The sequence below is a fragment of the Coffea arabica genome, chromosome 10c (genome assembly GCF_036785885.1).
Source record: "Coffea arabica cultivar ET-39 chromosome 10c, Coffea Arabica ET-39 HiFi, whole genome shotgun sequence".
Lineage (NCBI taxonomy): Eukaryota > Viridiplantae > Streptophyta > Magnoliopsida > Gentianales > Rubiaceae > Coffea > Coffea arabica.
Genome location: NC_092329.1, coordinates 16134368 through 16155269, shown reverse-complemented (window position 1 = coordinate 16155269; position 20902 = coordinate 16134368). Strand labels below are relative to the sequence as shown.

At 34.8% G+C, this 20902-nt stretch overlaps 1 protein-coding gene and 1 pseudogene across 2 annotated transcripts; both read left to right on the top strand.

Moving 5' to 3' along the window:
- Positions 1-9744: 9744 nt before the first annotated feature.
- LOC113714638 (indole-3-acetic acid-amido synthetase GH3.17-like) lies at positions 9745-14614 on the top strand. Of its 2 annotated transcripts, none has more exons than XM_027238604.2 (5): positions 9745-9911; positions 11826-12119; positions 12273-12374; positions 12471-13252; positions 13665-14614. In XM_027238604.2, the coding sequence occupies exons 2-5, from the start codon at positions 11827-11829 to the stop codon at positions 14234-14236; spliced, it is 1749 nt and encodes a 582-aa protein (XP_027094405.1). In that variant the 5' UTR covers positions 9745-9911; position 11826; the 3' UTR covers positions 14237-14614. The 2 variants fall into 2 exon arrangements, with proteins under 2 accessions (XP_027094405.1, XP_027094406.1); XM_027238605.2 differs by having other exon boundaries at positions 9745-9965.
- Positions 14615-15083: 469 nt separating this feature from the next.
- On the top strand, positions 15084-20687 carry LOC113713965 (indole-3-acetic acid-amido synthetase GH3.17-like; annotated as a pseudogene).
- The last annotated feature ends 215 nt before the right edge of the window (positions 20688-20902 follow it).

Here is a 20902-nt window from a genome sequence, read left to right as displayed (position 1 = left end):
CCGGGCCCGCACTCCATTTCAGTAGTTTTTGGTAATACTCGAGTATACCGGAACCAAGAGTCTCATTACTACAAGGTTCCCCAATACAGTCCCCGTGGCATGACAATTTTCACGACCAAGCCCTCGCCGGCTCGATCCAATTGACTACCAAACGGGGTTGAGCTCAGTAATACAGTAAAGCCGTTGGTTACTCGTCCAAACGACACCAAATCAGTTTCCATGCATGGAATTCAGTATCTCATATAACAATTGCAGTATTTCAGTAAAACAGTAAATAGCCATGAAGGAAATTACAAGGGGTGAGGGCGGTCAAGTACACCCTCACCTCAATCACTTCCAATAACCAATTAAGCCTTCAAGGCATCAAATACACAAGGAACAAAGCCACATTATAACAAGTAAGTGAGTAGTATACTCACTAAGCAATTAAGTGCTATGTCATGCACTTCCGTCAGGGGAATGTCGTGAACCACCGTCACGCCCTAGAACACATAAGCAAGTACAATGAGACTCAATAACGAGTCATAAAGCAACGCCAATCACAACCCCAATAGGGTTTCATAAGCATATACAAGCATTATAGCAAACCAGAAATTCAAACAATGGCTTTAGCCTTGGCCCTGAAAATAAAACTGTTTTGTCCTTACTTTGCGGTAATGGCGTCAATTTCACTACGATTATCGGATGGGGGTGTAAGACCCACCGTTTCGAAGCTATGAAACAGGGCTACAACAATGTAGAAGGTCACTCAATCCAGTTCCTAGCTTAACTAGGTCAAAAATGCCAAATACTAAACCAGAATTACCAAAACAGGTTTGCAAAACGCAGAAAACTGTAATCGGTATTTCTCAGTCCATACAAGTCCAAATGCCGAAATTCCAAAGGCATATGTTAGCTAAGACATTCAGCTACATTTCACCAGAAGACACCAACTCCAAAATCCAAACCAATTCCAGTCAAAATGGCCAATTACTATCGCAGTTTTCGCATTCTGTCCAAAGCAGAACAGCTACAGTAATTCCGTCATATCTCATTCTACATTAATCCAAATGACCTGAAATTTTACAGGCACCTCAAACACATCAATACCTACAACTTTCATGTTTTGAGCAAAGTCAAATTCGGCCTCTAACCCTATGATCCAAAACCGGACAGAATTAGGGGTTTATGAACCCTAACTTTTCAATTTTCACACCAAATCCAAAATTGGTTGCATTTAGCAACAATTCACACCTACAAGAGTCATTATAGTCCATTGCCAATCATCAAAGATGGCTACAACATCCATTTCACATTAAACCAGAAAATTCATCATAAAATTAAAAACTTCACCAAATCAAGCCAAACCAAGAAATAACTCATATAATTCATCACTTTAGCCACTTCTAAGCCAAACATAAGCATCATTAGATGTAGTAGGGTGTTCAAGCTTCACTTACCAAGAAACAAGAGAGAGGAGGATATTGGACACCTTAAACCTTCAAACAAACTTCACCAAACTCACCACTAGCACCTAATGGAAGAAGTTTATGGAGTAAAAACTAATTTATGCAAGTGGTTTGGAAGATTGAGCTAGTTGGGAGCTTGAAATTTTGAGCAATCTTCTTCCTTCTTGAGCTCTCAAGAGTCGGCCAACAAGGAGTGAAAAATGGTGAGTTTTAGTCAATTTTTTTTTTTTGAGATATTTAACTAATGGGTCAAAAGTCAAAAACATGAATAGTAAGTCTTAAGTCAAACCCAATGAAACAATGACACTTGGCACCTCAATTAATGCAATCCTATCCTTTCTTTTCTCTCTCACATCAATCATTTCACACACTCTACTTATCTCTTAACACCCGATAAATTTTACACAGTATCCGGAATTTAACCTAATTGGCCGAATTTTTCCGAACTTTTCGCACTAGTGGGTCCCACGTCCATTATATATTCTTAATTTTCTAAAATTTCACAATGCTAGAAAAATCATCTTAAAACTATAATTGCTCATAAAATCTACCAGAAAAATATTTCTAAACCAGAAAATGCAAAAATTATGCAATTAAGGGGTAATAAACCCTAGGAAAATAATTAGGGTTTTACGGGTTCTCACATATTTTAAATTGGGTCCTGAATTTTTAATACCCACGATAAACTATAATTTATAGTTTTAAAATTTATTTATTAGATACTTACTACATTTTATATTATATTTTGGTCCCTGTATAATTTGCCAAATTTTCTCCGTCCTCGTGTTAAACCCATAGTTGGCCAAAAGGCCAACCAGTTGCCCGACCATGGTCGCCAGACTTGCTGGCGACCCTTTGCTTCCATTGGTTGGCCAAAAGGCCAACCATCGCTTTTATTCATTGTCGCCAGCAAGTGCTGGCGACATCCTCTTCAATTTTTTTTTTTTTTTTTTGCTTTGGTCTCGGCCAACCTTTGCAAATTCTTTCTTTGCTGCCAGAGATGGCGGCCCCCCCACTCTTCCCTTTTTGTGTGTCCAAAACAGAGCAGCGGCAACAGCCGCTGCTCTTCTTTTCCCCTTTTTTTTGTTTTTGTTTTTTCCTCCACCAAATTTGGGCAACCTATTTACTCACAGATTCAAATCTAACACTCCATTCCTACAGATCCACATATGAATCTTCCTAAAAAATATATATCTACATATATACAGTAACAATCCATATTCGTAAGATTCCTAGGACAATTAATTCAACTACTAAAACTTAAAAAGAGAATTTTTGCGTGACTTCGGGACTTACAGGTTTAGGTGCCTAGTCGTCTGATCGGTTGACAGTGTCGCTTGCTTCTCCTTCTCTATTCTCTGACGGCTCTTGCTCTAGGGAGGTAGGCGAAAGAAAGACAAGGAGGGTGTTATTTTTCTTGCTAGGGTTTCAATAAAATCCTAAACCTAGCACTACCCACTAGTATGTGGTTTGGATAAGAGTTTTAGTTTATTAGAAACCCTTATCCCATCCTATAGTTATTTTATTTTATTTTATGTTATCTTTCCTAGTAATTTTATCCTTTTTAATTAATTGGGAAAATAAATAATAAAAACAGATGCCAAAAATTGTGGGTTTCACATTCTACCCCCCTTACAAAAAGTTTCGTCCTCGAAACTTATGTATCTTGATAAAAAAGATAGGGATATCTATACCGCATGTCTTTTTCTAACTCTCACGTTGCCTTTCGCGGTGTATGGTTCGTCCATTGCACCTTCACGTAAGGTATGGTTCTTCTCCTTAGAATTTGATCCTTTCGATCCACGATTCTCAAGGGAACTTCCTCCGCTGACAAGTTCTCCCTTACCTCGATGGGTTGATCCTCTAAAATATGGCTTGAATCAGGTACACACTTTCTCAGTTGGAAAACATGAAAAATATTATGTATCCTTGCCAAAGCCGGCGGGAGAGCCAATCGATACGCTAGAGATCTAACTCTATCTAGTATTTCGTAAGGCCCTACATACCTCAGATTTTACTTGTCACTTCTTCCAATTCTCATCACTCCCTTGGTAGGGGATACTTTCAAATATACCCTTTTCTCCCGGTTGAAACTCTAAAAGTCTCCTTTTTAAGTCCATCCAACTCTTGTTTCAGTTCTGAGCTACCTTTAATCTTCCCCGAATAATCTTAATTTTCTCCAAAATTCTTTCCACCAAATCGGGACCAGTGATCAGCTTCTCACATACTTCATCCCAATATAAGAGATATCTACACTTTCGCCCATACAGCACTTCAAATAGTGTCATATCTATCCCGCTATGATAGTTATTATTATACAAAAACTCCATTAATTTCACCAACCTATTCCAACTATCCGAGAAGTCTAGAACACAAGCTCTCAGCATGTCCTCCAATGTCTGTACAATCCTTTTTGACGATCCATTCATTTGGGGGTAGAAGTCGGTATTTAATCTTAAGTATCAATCCCTATTATCTCTTGGTAGGTCGACCAAATTCTAGACGTGAATTTAGGGTCCTAATTCGACACTACTTTCACAATTCACTTTTAGACTAGATACCACATTCTCTCCCTCTTTTAAAGGTTTTGTTCTCGAAACCTAAAGACATAAACATCAAGATAAGTTAACAAATTTTCCAATGTTCTTGCAATACATTTTGGGAATTATATCTACAATATCTAAATTGAATTTTCTTAATTAATTCTATCAAGTTTCTGCTGCGCACTCTTATATTTCTCAATATCTCCCGTCTTCATATTTATATAACTCAGATGAACATAACATCTCTCACAAATCTAGCATTCTAAATATCGGCTTATAATGCTCTATAGAAAGGATGCCATAGACAATAAGAATACCATTTCTTCTCTTGTCACACATTTTATCACCACTTACTTATCCCCTATTGCAAAAGTAATCCTTATCTCGATATATGGATTCATGCCCACTGTGTTTGTAATTGGTAATGGAAATCCCTTATTTCCCTTAAATCTCATATCTATCTTATTTTAAATTTCAAAAAGGTCAATAATACCTCAAATAGCATCACTCATATTTCCAGATCCTATAACCTGAGTTATTATACCATTAAATGCCAAGGGAATCTTATTTTCTTTGGTTATTATTTTTTTTCTAGCTCAATTCAATTTCCGAAAACATTAATACCTCAAAAATCATTTCACAAACTTCTTGATCATACAAAAATATAGAAAATTTTATACAAAAATTATCACCAAATCCTCATATTGAAATATAATAACTTTATCATAACTTTGGTAAAATATTTATCTATATGTAGAATTTCGAACTCATACAGGTTTAGAAACTGGAAGTGTTTTGAAATACATAAGTCAACTAACTATACTTTTTACAGCATTAGAATTTAGAGTACAAAGAAAATTTATCAAGAATTATTGTTAGATTTTTCTATACAATAAGAAAGGAAAAAAAAATTTTTGTAAAATACTTTTATCTAAAGCTCTTTTTGAGATTGGATAAGTATAAAAAAAAATTGCACAGGATTATAGGATATAATTATTTAATGTATTTATTCTATTCTTTTTTATATATAGATATATGCATATATATTTAAAAACTATATTTACCAAGCAACTGTAAGGTAAAGGTACATATTTATAAAAAAATTTGATTAAAAACTATTTGTGCAAATAAAATTTTAGTTTCTCCGTTTATTCATTTTTAGGGAAAAAGTATGTAAAATTATATATTGTAAGAAATGTACAAAATATGTATTGCTTGATCATGATGTAATAATACCCGAACTAATCATATCAGCTAGTGTAATAAATATCTTGAGCATTAGATCTAATTATCGTAATCCTCAAAATAAGTCAGCAAAATTCCAAGATCCAACATGTATTGCATGCGTTCGATGACATCATATTGTTGATCATTCATACTTTCGTTGTGCATTCTAATTTCCTCCATTTTTTCAGTTTTTTCTATGCTAGACTTCAACTAGACATAAGATTATCCATGAATCTGACATCCTAAATGATAAACTTGAAATGTACTATAGAGATCAAAACTTACAAAACGAACACCCTAAATACCATTTTATTATTTTTTTTTTTGTAAGTGTCAATCATATCTGGCAGGTAGGCTTGATTACCTTTTCAACTGAACATATGCATATAGTCACCACTTACTTACCGAAAGTAATCAACATCTTAATACCTGAGATCATTCCAATAAATTCGTAACCTAAAATTCTAATACCATTAAATGTTATGGAGTCACTTATTTTCTTTTAATCCCTTATCCATTTCATTCCAATTCTCAAAATCACAAATATCTTTAGTATCTTTACACCTACTTCCAACTATCACAACTTGATCTTTGATACTAATAAAAAGTCACAGCAATCTCTTATTTCTTTTGATCTATTTTTCCATCTCCTTTCAATTTCCAATAGACAATACTTCAAATACACATAATATTTCCTACACGTCCGACATCTTAAACTTAGAATGTACTACCAAAATTACATCCAATAAAAGGACATCATAAACACCAATCGTACCATTTCAACTATTCACACATGCAAAATTTCAAGCTTATTTATTTAGTCACAATTGTTCATTTCCTAGGGTATACTTCCTCTAAAAAGTAAATCGTACCTCAGGCTCTATTATCACTAAACATTATGAAAATCTCTTATTTCACAATCTTCTATCCAACGTCATTCCCATTTCCTCAAATCACTAATATTACAAATATCATTCAACATACATCTAGATCGCATAACCTTAACTTTGATAACATTAAAAATCAGATGAATCTCTTATTTCCTTTAATCCTCTTTTTCTTTTGATCTCATTTCAATTCTCAAAACCCCTAATGCCTCAAAAACCATTTCACATACTTTCGGACCATATAACCTAGGCTCTGATGCCACTAAAAATATCATGCCCCGAGCCTGCACGTACCCGTCACATGACATCCGCCGTACTCCCAAGTCCCACTCAAAAATACAAGACTACATTAACTAGATTAACTTTAACAGTACTAAATAAAGTGCGGTACGAATTACATATAAAAGAAAGTCTATGAATATTCAAGACGTTCGTACATTTATTTTCTGATTGAAACAGCGGAAACAAAAGTAAATAAGACTAACAACTACAAGTAGCTAGCCTGCCAACTTCTATTCATTCAAAGCTAATAAAAGTCATCCTCAGGGTCTTCTATATAAACCAATTCATACTCCTCAGAACCTGCAAAAATGGTAAGAAGTGGGTTGAGCGACACATCGCTCAGTAGGTAATATCTACCCCTCTGTTGGACCATGCACTCTTGATTTTATAGATACATATATAGACATAATCGAATCATTGCACCTTGTTCACTTCCAAAATTAGGGAGGCGGCGCCGTTGTTTATAAAATCATCAGTAGTAAAGAATGACAAGCAATTTAAAAGCATCTTATTGATAATTAAACATGAGAAACCGTAATGTCATAAATCATTTCGTGTCAAGTCACAAATCAATTCATATCAGTTCATGAGTCTCATCTCAGATCAGTTCATAAATCGTTCCATATCAACTTGTAAATCATTTCATATTAACTCATAAATCTTTCCATATTAGCTCATAACAAGTACATGTAATGACTGGCTACTGAATACTCAACCTAGAGATTAAACCCCTTCTAGGTGGGCGACCAATAGATTCCACGACTATCGATTGATCTCATTTCATTCATGGGTCAATCGGCCGGATTTTATACCAGACTACCATGACCCTGCCAATCGGCTGGACTTTTTACCAGGCTACCATGACCTTGTCAATCGGCCGGACTCTATACCAGGCTACCATGGCGATTAGATAGCACTATAGCCCCTACCGTATATTCCATGACTGCTTTGAGGTTTACTTGTCAAAATTCATTTCATATGTCTTATATATAAATCTTTGCTTTCATAAAGGATTCAACTCATTTTGTATATAAGAACATATCAAAACATTTCAAATAAGTCACATGGTCCATTTTTGTATAGTAGAATATAACTTTCATAAATATATGAGAAAAGCATTTAATCGAACACATTTGGAATCAACACAACCAAATAGGATTGAAAACAAGAATTTCATTTGCACATTTGAAATCTCATAAGGGTAAATACCACCAACCTTTGTTTAGCTGCTCGAGTGGAACTACCTTAGGTCCTTGTACCGTACCTATCAAATGCATGAGTTTCCTAATTAGTTGTTACTTCCTATAGATGCATAAATATATAAAACTCTGAGTAAGTCGAGGATTCGTGTCTAACCCATTATATGAACCCTAATAGCCTCTTCCTTAAATTGATGATTTCTATTTTTGGAAAGTTTCCTAATTTGAAAAGTTTCTATTTTTAGAAAGTTTCTTAATCGAAACGGCTCTCCTTTTAGTAAGGTTTCCTAATTTAAAAGAGAATAATTATTCATAAGCATGCTTATTGTTCTGACTACCGTCTTACTATATCAATTTATAATTTATAATTATTCCTTATTATTATTATCATTATTATTAGTGTTATCATCAACATTATTATTTACCGCTATGATTATTATCATTAGTGCTATATTATTAGCATTATTATTATCATTATTATTTTAACATTTCATTTAACAATTTAGAACTTATCTTACCTTGTCTAATTTGGCTTCATACGGCTAAATTACAATGTTTTTAGATTTGCATTTAAGTATCTTATACGTAATTAACTGAGTACAATTTTACATGACTAACCTTTCAATTCTAACAATTATTTTAAATTGGGTCCTGAATTTTTAACACCCACGATAAACTATAATTTATAGTTTTAAAATTTATTTATTAGATACTTACTACATTTTATATTATATTTTGGTCCCTGTATAATTTGTCAAATTTTCTCCATCCTCGGGTTAAACCCATGGTTGGCCAAAAGACCAACCAGTTGCCTGACCATGGTCGCCAGCTTGGTCGCCACTTCAAAATTTTTTTTTTTTTGCTTCGGCTTTTTGGCCAACCTTTGCAAATTCTTTCTCTGCCGCCAGAGATAGCGGCCCCCCACTCTTCCCTTTTTGTGTGTCCAAAACTGCTGCCGCTGCTCTTCTTTTCCCTTTTTTTTTTATTTTTTAAACAGATTCAATCACCCTATAATCTCAGGATTAAAATTAACCCCCCTATTTTATTAACCCAGATACGAATTTTATCAAAACATACATATCTGCACTTATATAGCAACAATACATGTCCATAAAATTACTAAAACAATTAATACAACTACTAAAATTTAAAAGAGAGGTTTTCTTGCGTGAACTCAAGACTTACAGGTTTAGGTGCCTAGTCGTCGGATCGATTTACGGTGTTGCCTGTTTCTACTTCTCTCCTCTCCCACGGCTCTTACTTTAGGGAGGCAGATGAAAGAAAGGTAAGGTTGAGGTTATTTTTCTGTCTAGGGTTTTAATAAAATCCCAAACCTAGCACTACTTATATTAGAATCCCTTATCCCGTCCTACAGTTATTTTATTTTATTTTCCCCTTTTCACTTAGTAACTTTATCTCTTTAATTAGTTGAGAAAATAAAATAAAATAAAATAATAAGGTAATAAAATTGTGGGTTTCACGCTATGTAACTTAATAATCATTTAATGGTCCACATGATGTGTATAAAATACCAATTTCATTTCAAACTCAATTGTTAACCTATTAAAATGTAAAAAATATTAATTACTTATAGAAAGTATATATTCAAAGGGAAACTTAATTAAGTTTTTATCACTAAAAATAAAAATAATAAAACTCATAATCAATTAATTATTAATAGTGAGAAACAATAAGACAGATATATTTTAACAAATTTTAGACTAACTATGCAAAAGAAAAGAAACAAATGGGATACTATTGGGATGACTAAATAAAATAATAATAAAAAAGAAAAAAAAATTTAATTATAATTCCTATGACCCATTTAATTTACATCTGATTTAATACTAAATCCTTAATATCACTGTTTAAAATTTAAGAGAAGATAATAATTCAAAATCAAAACATTGAGGACTAGAAGTGCTAAGCAAAAATTGTTGACTAGCAGCAATTTGATGTTGACCATTTGTCATTGGTCTTTTTTCGCTAGTTGTCAGAAATCTGTCTAAAATCACAAACTTTGGGACGAGATTTGTTTTAATCGAAACATTGAAGACTAATTTGATACATGGGCCAAACATTGGGGACTAAAACAGTAAAACTGCAACTCTCCCTGTACGTATATACAATTTCCGGTCAACTTTTGATGAATAAGGACCGACGGAAACAACTTCCTGTATCACTGGCAATTGGTCAACCTTGGCAGCTTCACTGCTCCCTGGTCCCTGCATCACTGAATAGCAGTCGACAAAAATTAGGTCCCAAAGGCTTCATTTTCTGCAAGATTTTTGCGCTGGAATCATAGTGCTATCAAGATTTTTCCAGGTGAGGTATATTTGCGCCGTAGGATTATATGCAATCATGTTCCTTTTAAGTGAGGTATATTGGCTTCCTTGATTAATTTCCTCTTGTTGTTTCTGATGTGATTCATATGTTTTTCCTTTTTCCTATGCTGTATGCTTACTTGGCCATATATTTACATTTTTTTTTCGAATGCTTGCATTTGTAGGTCGAAAGTCAACGAGATTCATACGGTCAAGTTGTTAATCCTGTCTTAATATGTAGTTCTTTTAGTCAAGTTGCTTTGCATTTGGTGATTTTAGTTGCCTTTGGTTGAAAGACGAAGCTCTGTAAATTGGTAATCAAAACACTACCCACCTTTTTATCTGACAAACTCTGTTTACTAGAAAACCCCGAAAATCAACACTTTTGTATTAATTATGCTAAATTACACTTTAACCTTCAGTAGTTTAGCGCTTTTCCATATAAACCTCTTATCATTTCAAAAATCGGACGGCGGACATAACTGCATCATAGTTTGGACTAAAATGTCAAAATAACCAAATTTACATTTAGTAACAGAATCTACTAGAAAATAAAAAATACCCCCATGTTAATATGAAAACTACTTGTTAACCAGATGGGTGTTATGTATAAATTTTGAAAACAAAAGAGAGTTATGTGAAAAAACACTAAACCATAAGGGACTAAAATGTCATGCACACTACGTTTACATATTTTGGCCATTTTAGTTATTTTAGTTTCTAAATGAGGGTAATCTCGTCATTTTAGTTAGTAGGGTTGTAAACAAATGTAATCAAGTCGAACACCCTAATGTTCAACTTTGTTTGATTATTTTAATAAGTTTGAAATTTTGTTCAAGGTTGGCTTGTTTATTTGCTGAACTGAGTTTGAACGAACTTTTTATCAAGTTTGAATGTTATCAAACATAAAACATTGTTCAAATTTGGCTTGACTAGTTGGTTAACCACGATCGAACGAGCTCTTACCAAGTGAACTCGATTCGAGTATCGAGTATGTTAGTTCATTTTTCAGCCCAATTAGTTGGTTCCTTTGCAAAGTACCATTTTTGTCACTTTGAAACTTTAGTTCAAACCATAAATATTTATACACAGCTTTGTAAACTATGGGAGAGTTATGTGGAAAAGCAGTAAACCACAAGGGGTAAAGTATAATTTATCCTATTAATTATATTGCAGAGTACAACTGGTATCTAGTATATTTTTGCCGCATTTCGGAAGATGCATACGAATAAGCTTCCTTTTATGACTAGAAACGTGCCATTCATTTAAATTTTGGATCACCTCTCTAGGGGTGTTTTAGCCAAATCAAGCCCAAATATTGAGGTACTAGAACTCAAGATCAAAGGAAATTAATTTGTGGTTGAGTCCGAGCTCAAGTTCGATGAATATCATGTGTTCATGCTTGAGTTTGACTCAAGAAAATTATGAGGACGAGCTGAAGCTCAAGATTGAGCTTGCTCGACAAAATATACATAAAAACTCTGTAAGCTAAATAAGGAATATTACATGGAGAACCTACTCAATTCGTATAGCAACTCAAATTACTCGAACTCGATTTGAGTTCGATTTTGACTGAACTCAAGCATGGATATAGATCCATAAGAGCTCGATCATTTGGCAATTTTGGATTGTGCAAGTGATGAACATAGCATAAGGAGACCAAGCAACTCAATGAGTTTTTATGTTTACACCATTACAAATTTACAATGGTAACATACAGCAAACTAACTAGGCATCTAGGAGACGGGAATGAGGATGATAGGACGGATCACCTGGCCAATGGGTTTAAAACGGCTTAACCATGGCGTAAATCTTTTTCTCAAGACAATGTAGTTGAGCGTGCTTATTCATTAATTAATTTCCCTGTATATTTCCCATCCCCAAACTGAGATTCTGCATTTCTTTTCTTTACTAGAATGCTGCCAACCTTTGATCCAAGAGATACTGAAGCTGGTTCGAGGATTTTGGAGGATATAACCAGCAATGCTGGTCATATACAAGAACAGGTCCTGGAGGAGATTTTAACTAAAAATGCAAGCACCGATTACTTGAAAAGTTTTCTTAATGGTCACTCTGATAAGGGACTATTCAAGAATAAAGTTCCTGTGGTAGATTATGAAGATATCAAGATTTACATTGATCGAATTGCACTGGATGGAGAGCCATCTCGGATTTTAACTAATGAATCCATTACTGAGCTACTGATCAGGTAAATCAGTTTCTTTGATTTATTGTAAATAGATTAAAGGAAATTCCTAAATGGAGTGAGAGTAAAGTCAATAGTGTTGAAGAGCGAGTTATTTCTATTCGTTTTCATGAATTTCTTGTTTTTCTTAACTGAAAACATCAACTTCGTTGGCAGCTCGGGCACTTCAGGTGGGAAGCACAAGTGGATTCCAAAAACTGCTGAAGAGGGAGAGCGCAGGGCCTTCTTCTTTTGTCTCCTTGCTACTGTTCAGAATAGGTAAATTCACTAATGCAATGAATTTACAGTTGTTATTTCATCTGCAGAATTATGAGAGTCAAATAAAAGGTGCTAAATGTATAGCTTTGAACTAAGGTACCTCCACGGCTTAAACGATGGGAAAGCGCTGATCTTTGACCTTATCAACCCGGATATCCACACTCCTGGTGGCTTAGTTTTAAGAACAGCTACAGCAAGCGAGATAAAGAACAGAAAAGACAGATATCCTGAGGTTATATTGTGTGAAGATACCAATCAGAGCTTGTATAGTCAATTACTTTGTGGCCTTGTGCAGCGAGATGCGATAGTAAGCATTGGTACAATTTTCGCCTCGGGTTTGCAAAGGATAATCAAATTTTTTGAGGAACATTGGCAAGAAATGTCTTCCAACATAAGAACTGGACAAATGAGTGATTGGATCACTGACCCTAAATGCAAAAGGACTGTCTCCTTGATTTTGAGCAAACAAATGCCAGATTTGGCTGATTCAATTGATCTTGTATGCCAAGAAAAATCTTGGGAAGGAATAATTAAGAAGATCTGGCCAAGGACCAAGTATGTCCAGGCCATAATTACTGGGTCCATGGCACAGTACATTCCCGCGCTTGAATTCTATACAGGAAGGTTACCTGTAGTTTCGCCAGCCTATGTTTCTTCAGAGGCATGTTTTGGGATAAATTTTAAACCATTATGCAATCCTTATGATGTCTCATATACTTTTATACCAAACATGGCTTACTATGAGTTCATACCAATTGGTAATCATCAAGATCCAAACTGCACCAATAGCAAGGATGCTCACTTGAAAGATCACATTGTGGATCTTGCTAATGTTAAGATTGGCCAACATTACGAACTTCTTGTCACGACCTGTACAGGTAAGATCTATATACTTTTGACCTGAAAAAAGATCTCTATACTTTTGATTGACCTAATTGCATATGGTATACTGTAGACGTGAACTATAATTCTGTTAGTCTGTCCCATGAAGTACTCTGCAGACACAAAATTGCCTCTTGAACTGTTTGCATCTTATTACCAGAAGGTGTCTTCTGATTTCCATCTGAATCTATGTATCATGTTCTAAAATGGAAGTAGCTCCATTTGTTTCTGCTTAACAATATGTAATGTGCAAGAGTTGTTTTGATGTTCAAATTTGTCAGATATAGGTACTGCATTCTGGTTTTTCGTGCATCTATTATCCTGATAAACATAAACAATGATGATTAGGGAGTTTAGAAGCTCAATCGCTCTGATATCTAGAATATTGATAGAAGCGTGTACTTTCAGGTTTATACAGGTACAGAATGGGGGATATTCTCCTGGTGACAGGTTTTCACAATATCACTCCCCAATTCAAATTTGTACAAAGGAGAAATGTGGTTTTGAGCATTGACACAGATAAAACAACTGAACAAGACCTCCAGAATGCAGTTACAATTGCAATGCATATCCTTGAACCACTTGGGTTCTTTCTTTTGGATTACAGTAGCTATGCTGATACATCCTCTATTCCTGGTCACTATGTACTCTTTTGGGAGCTTCAACTCAGATCAAACGATGATATACCTGAACTTGATCAGGTTAAAATGGAAAAATGCTGTAGTTTAGTGGAACAATCTCTGGACCTGGAATATAAGATGCTGAGGAATCAGAGCATCAGTACCATCGGTCCTTTGGAAATTAGAGTTGTGAAACAAGGAACATTCAACGTGCTCATGGACTTTTATGTTTCTCGAGGAACTTCTTTAAACCAGTACAAGACACCTAAGAACATAAAGTCTGAGAAAGCCATTGAAATTCTGGACTCCAGAGTAGTGGGAAAATTTTACAGCAGAGAAGTACCTAATCAAGACTCGTAGCCCGTGGTCTTCAAGAATCTTTTTGCATATTTCATCCTAGGCATTCATGTACCTTGTCTTGCAATGTCGAAATTTAAAAGCAATTCACCATTTTATGGACGCATTTGTGTTCTACTATTTTTCAGTTTGTTTGTGAAGCTTGGTGGATGAGGATAGTATCTGAAACTCTTGTACTCATCAAATTGAGGGTAAAGCTATTCTAGTAGCAAAAGATGTTATTCTCCTCTCATGGAGTTTCCTAGTGAGAGTTTATTCTCTCTTAGGGATTTTTCGTGATGTTTTCTCCTCTCCTAGAGATTTCTAATGATAGCTTTTGTAGTTTTTTCTATTTGTTGTATTATATCTAAGTTTTCTCCTATTTGGTTGTCGGACCTAAAATCTTTTAGATCTACCTCATTAGATCTCACTTTAACATCTGAATTTAAATCAGCTCATTAGTAGGTCTGGGAGAAAAGAAGCAACACAGTTGGAAGCATGCATAGATGATATTGGGGCAATAAGGGTTTTATCTTTTGATATTTTTGGAGTTTTACAGTGTAATATTCTATTGATTTTCTAGATTTGTAATATCAAGTATTTGTTTTTCAGATCTGTTTGTATCTATGTATGATTGGTATAATTATTGCCATTAGTATAGATTTAATGTTATGATGATGTTTTATTAAAAAAAAAAAAAGCTGGTCAAATTTAATTCAATAATTATAAATATGAATTGCTAGGCTATGACTGGATATCAACAATATAGAAGAAACTAATCTACCAAGTAGATGGGGGAAATTTAGGAACCCAAATTTGGAAGAATGGCTTGACTGGAACTTAAAACAACATGACATTGTAGCGATAGAAGATGCAGATTGGTAGGTGTTTGATTCAAGAATTTTTTTTTATTTTGCCTGGTATGCTGGGAACCTATATTACTACAACTAAGATAAAATCAATGCTCAAACAGTGATAGCCCAAGTCGAATTCAGTGAGGAATCTCTCACCAAGTATCATAGAGCATTACAGAAGGAGTTGAAGTTTATCAATTGCAGTAAGCCCCAAATTGGATGGGTGAAACTAAATGTGGATGTAGCATCAAGCAACGGTTTAGGACAAGCTGGAACAGGAGGACTAATTAGAGATGAAGGGGGTTACTGGATGAATGGGTTCTGTGTTAGCTTGGGAACTACAAATAACATGGGCCTCATTTGGCAAGTGAATTTTTTGGGTGTTTGCTTAAAATTTTACTGCAGTTTACTGTAGAAGTTGTAGAAAAAATTTTTAAAAAATATAAATTTTTGGATATTTTAAAATGTATAGTTTAAAAACTTTGAGACAATAAGAGACAATAAGGGCAGTCTAATCTCTACATGGTCAATCCCAACCTCATTAAGAGGAGAGGCTGCAACCTTGGAAGCTCATGCTATCAGAACTGCTTTGCTCAAAGCATCGAAGGAAAATTGGACATCCATATTGATACTTTCTGACTGCAAAGTTCTGGTTGACAAATTAAATCACATGAGTGAAGACCTATCTGACATCAACATTTTCCTGAGAGATATCAGGACATTAAGTAAGTCTTTTTGGCATTGTACTTTCTCCTTTGTTAAGTGAGAAATCAACACAGGTAGTCATGGTTTGGCAAAATTTGCCACTAACCTTATTAATGAAACTAGGTGGAAGAACAGCTTCCCTGTGTGGACCTCTATGGCTGCACAAAGTGATTATATGGCAGCTGCCAGCTAGTATGTACATGTCTCTGTCTGTATCAAAGATATTGATGATATAAATGAATGACTTTTGACAAAAAAAAAAAAAAAAAGAATCAGACTCAAACATGAGTTTGGAGCTAAATGACAAGGCACCTCGGGAAATCCCACACTACACTCTAATTTAACATATAAAAAGTTGGCTAGCTAAACAATGGAAGTGGGAATTGAAGTATGAATGGCACGAGGGTAACAAGTGCATGGATTATTTAGTAAAATTAAGGCGTTCTTTAATAACCCAATTCAGTACTTAAATTTAATAAGTTCAGATCATAATATATTCTGATGCTTTTGATAATAAAAAATATAACATCTAAATGGCATTAAATTTTCTAATCAAAACATGCTCTAAAAAATAGGGTAAATTTATATACACTGACAGTGTATACACTTATCACATAATGTGAAATACACCCAAATATATCATGTTTAATGCTTAACAATTTATTTATTTAATGAATTCAGATTTCGGATTTCAATTTTTAATATTTAGTTTTATCAAACGCACCCTAATTGAATTCGTTGACATACCACCAGAAGAGTTTAGAAAATTATTGGATTTAGATGTCATGGATGTAACTATACCCAGATTGGTTGCTATTACACCCGGACAGGGTATAATAGTTTTTTTTTTTTTAATCAAAACGGCAACGTTTCATTCATAGACAAATCCAGATTACATCCTTTGGGGCAACTGCCCTTACAATCTGCTTGAACCAACTCAAGCAACCACGCTGGGAAGTCAGACTTCCATTTAGCGGTTTCCTTCAATTTAATAGCAAAATTTGCCAAACAATGACTAACAGAGTTGTTAATCCTTCTAGTGAAGGAAAAACAACATTCATAAAAACTGGACTTTAGTTTTTTAACGTCTGAGAGCACTGTTGCAATGGCTGCATCATCTTCCTCTGTATTTATTCCATCAATTACTTGCTTACAATCTGACTCAAACTCCACTCTTCTCTAACCCTGACTTTTTGCCACTAACATGACAGCTCTTAAAGCCAATGCTTCTTCTAGCTTGGGATTTGAGCAGCTTGTATTTGGAACTGCCCAAGCTCTCACATTTTTCCTTTGCCAGGTCCTTGCAATCAATCCCCATCCTGCTCTATCCTCTTTTTGGTTAACAGCTGCATCTGAGTTAATCTTGATCCACGCCTCACTTGGTTCCTTCCAGCCACTCAGCTCCTCTTTTCCACCACTCTTAAATCAAATTGATTCCCCTTCTGCTTCTTGAGCTTCCTGATACTCCCTCCATTCCAATATAGCTTTCTGAACTACTACCATCAGATCCCTTCCTTTAGCATCAAACTGCCTCCCATTCCTTGACTTCCAGATTTGCCATAGCAAATTCACCGTTAAGGCAATTCGTTCCGGACAAGGTGTAATAGTTAGTAATGGGTAAATTGGTCGTTATGACAATGAGAACAGAGTTGAGCATACTCCTTTGGAGTCAAAATGCTTAGTTGAGACAAGCAAACTTCAAGGGGTAAAAACTCAGGGGTCATGCATTTAACTTTTTCAAATGACATATCTCCTCCGATGGGAGAATGCCATTTTTATCCAATGGCATGAGTAGGGTACTATCGAGCTGAGTCCGGTCCGACTCGAGTAGCACCATACTCGAGCTCGAACTCAATCAGAATCAGTTCAACTCGAGCTCGAACGAGTAAATAAATTTGGACTCGAGCTCGACTGGATAAAATAAAATTAAAATCGAACTCGACTCGTTTGAGTTCGATTAAATATCAAACCCGACCTACTCGAGTTCGAGCTCAAGTTTTGAACTAAATCTATAAATTTTTTCTCAAAATATATAATATAAATATAATATAAAAACTCTATTAAGCTCGTTGAGCAATCGAATATTTATTTTTGGAGCTCGAACTTGACTCATTGAATGTAATGAGTAGCTCGAGCTCAAGCCAAGCTTTTGACTACTTGCGAGCCCGCTTGACTTGATTGCACCCCTAGGCATGAGAAGGGTGAACTTATCAAGGCTAGAAATTCTGATGGCACAACTGTCTTTTTAGCTAGCTACTGACATAAACCAAAGTTCATTTCATGGCTTTGAATATTTGATCTGCTAAATTGTAATTGAGCCTGATTGCATGTGGCTACTTTAATTAACCTAAATTCATTCACATTAAAAACAGTATAACTTTCTTCTATAGATCAGTACGTTCACGTTAATTATGGAAACATATATGAATTCGTTGTATTTGCTACGCTAAGTTATTAGCAAAGCAACAAATCTAGACACGACCATTGTTTTCAACTAGTTTGATCTGAACCAGTCCTAATAGGACACCAAAAAAAGCATGTAGTCTTAATTTCTTTTTGGTTATAATAAAGTTTGGGTGGAGAAAAATATTATCTTATTCCAATTCAAAGCAGGCTAATGACGTATTTATCGGTACAAACAATGCTAGGAAATTGCATGACAAATTCTTTTGGAAATTCTCCATATGTCATATGAAGCACCTCGAAATCCTCCATGTCATATGGAGCGCCTTATAGTGGTTCTTATAGATTACTTGCTAATGAGAGACTGCTGATAACGAGAATTATATTTGAATTTTCATTAGATAATGTGAACAAATCTTACCAACTAAACCAACTCTCATAAATACCAGTAATACAACAATATTCAAAATTAAAATGAATATTTCTCTTCAGTGCAACTAATTGTGTCTTGACAATCAACCCTATCAATCCAATTTCAAATTCACCACCACCACGTGGGTCATCAATTGTATGATGCAATTGCTTAGCAATTTTAGAAAGTTCCTTCCCCCAGTTGACCACCAAATGAAATTTATACGTATAATGGAAAGTAAAACATGTGGAAATTTAGGTAAGGGGAGATCTAATAATCTCATAACACAAGGGATTATCTATTTGGGAGAAATATAGTTTTGGTCCCCAATGTTTAGACTATATGCCAAATTAGTCCCCAATATTTTCACAAAAAATAAATTTACTCCCCAAAATTCGTGATTTTAGACAGCTTTAGGACAACTAATGAAAAATCATCATAACTAATAGTTAACATCAAATTGGCGCTAGTCAAAAGTTTTGAATTAGTATTTCTAGTCCCTAATGTTTCAAGTTTGGATCATTATGGTCCAATGGGTTTTAAGTAGTTACAATTAAAGCTTTTAAAATAAAATAATGTGTGAATTAAATTAAATGTACAACAAATATGTTCCTAAATTTCTATAAAATTTCATGAAAACACATTATATTGACACAACATGGTGGTAGCCTATATATATCTTTGTTAAACAAATTACAATTTGGATGACAATAGACCAATAATAAATAAAATATAAAGTAGTGGAAGAAAAGGAGAATTCTAGTTTTATAATTTAAGTTTGTCCAGGCCAAAATTACTGGGTCCATGGCACAGTACATTCCCGCGCTTGAATTCTATACAGGCAGGTTACCTGTAGTTTCACCAGCCTATGTTTCTTCAGAGGCATGTTTTGGGATAAATTTGAAACCATTATGCAGTCCTTATGATGTCTCATATACTATTATACCAAACATGGCTTACTATGAGTTCATACCAATTGGCAATCATCAAGATCCAAACTGCACCAATAGCAAGGATGCTCACTTGAAAGATCACATTGTGGATCTTGCTAATGTTAAGATTGGCCAACATTACGAACTTCTTGTCACGACCTGTACAGGTAAGATCACTGTACTTTTGATCTAAAAAAAGATCTCTATACTTTTGATTGACCTAATTGCATATGGTATACTGTAGACGTGAACTATAATTCTGTTAGTCTGTCCCATGAAGTACTCTGCAGACACAAAATTCCCTCTTGAACTGTTTGCATCTTATCACCAGAAGGTGTCTTCTGATTTCCATCTGAATCTATTTATCATGTTCTAAAATGGAAGCATCTCCATTTGTTTCTGCTTAACAATGGCCTTGAATATGTAATGTGCAAGAGTTGTTCTGATGTTCAAATTTGTCAGATACAGGTACTGCATTCTGGTTTTTCGTGCATCTATTATCCTGATAAACATAAACAATGATGATTAGGGAATTTAGAAGCTCAAACGCTCTAATATCTAGAATATTGATAGAAGCGTGTACTTTCAGGTTTATACAGGTACAGAATGGGGGATATTCTCCTGGTGACAGGTTTTCACAATATCACTCCCCAATTCAAATTTGTACAAAGGAGAAATGTGGTTTTGAGCATTGACACAGACAAAACAACTGAACAAGTCCTCCAGAATGCAGTTACAATTGCAATGCATCTCCTTGAACCACTTGGGTTCTTTCTTTTGGATTACAGTAGCTATGCTGATACATCCTCTATTCCTGGTCACTATGTACTCTTTTGGGAGCTTCAACTGAGACCAAATGATGACTTATGTGAACTGATCAGGTTAAAATGGAAATATGCTATGGTTTATTGGAACAATCTTTGGATCTGCAATATAAGATGTTGGGGAATCAGAGCAACACCATTGGCCCTTTGGATATAAGAGTTGTCAATCATGGAACCTTCAGTGTGCTCATGGACCATTACCTTTCTCAAGGAATTTCTTTGAATCAGTACAAGACACCTAAGAGCATTAAGGCTGAAAAGGCCATTGAAACACTGGACTGCAGAGTAGTGGGAAGATTTTACAGCAGAGAAATGCCTAATCAAGTACGGCAGAGAAATGCCTAATTAAGTAATTATAAATACTTTCCAACATTAAATTCAAATAGAAGATGAACAAATATCATCTTTCCTCGATGTAACATAAAAATAAAATAATTAGTTTCGTTCAAGTAATTATGGCGTAATACGAAGAGGCATGAATTAGGTCACTATCTTTAAAATGATTCACGCCCCTATATAGTATTATTTATGTGTTGCTTTCTTAGTTACAACAATCTAAT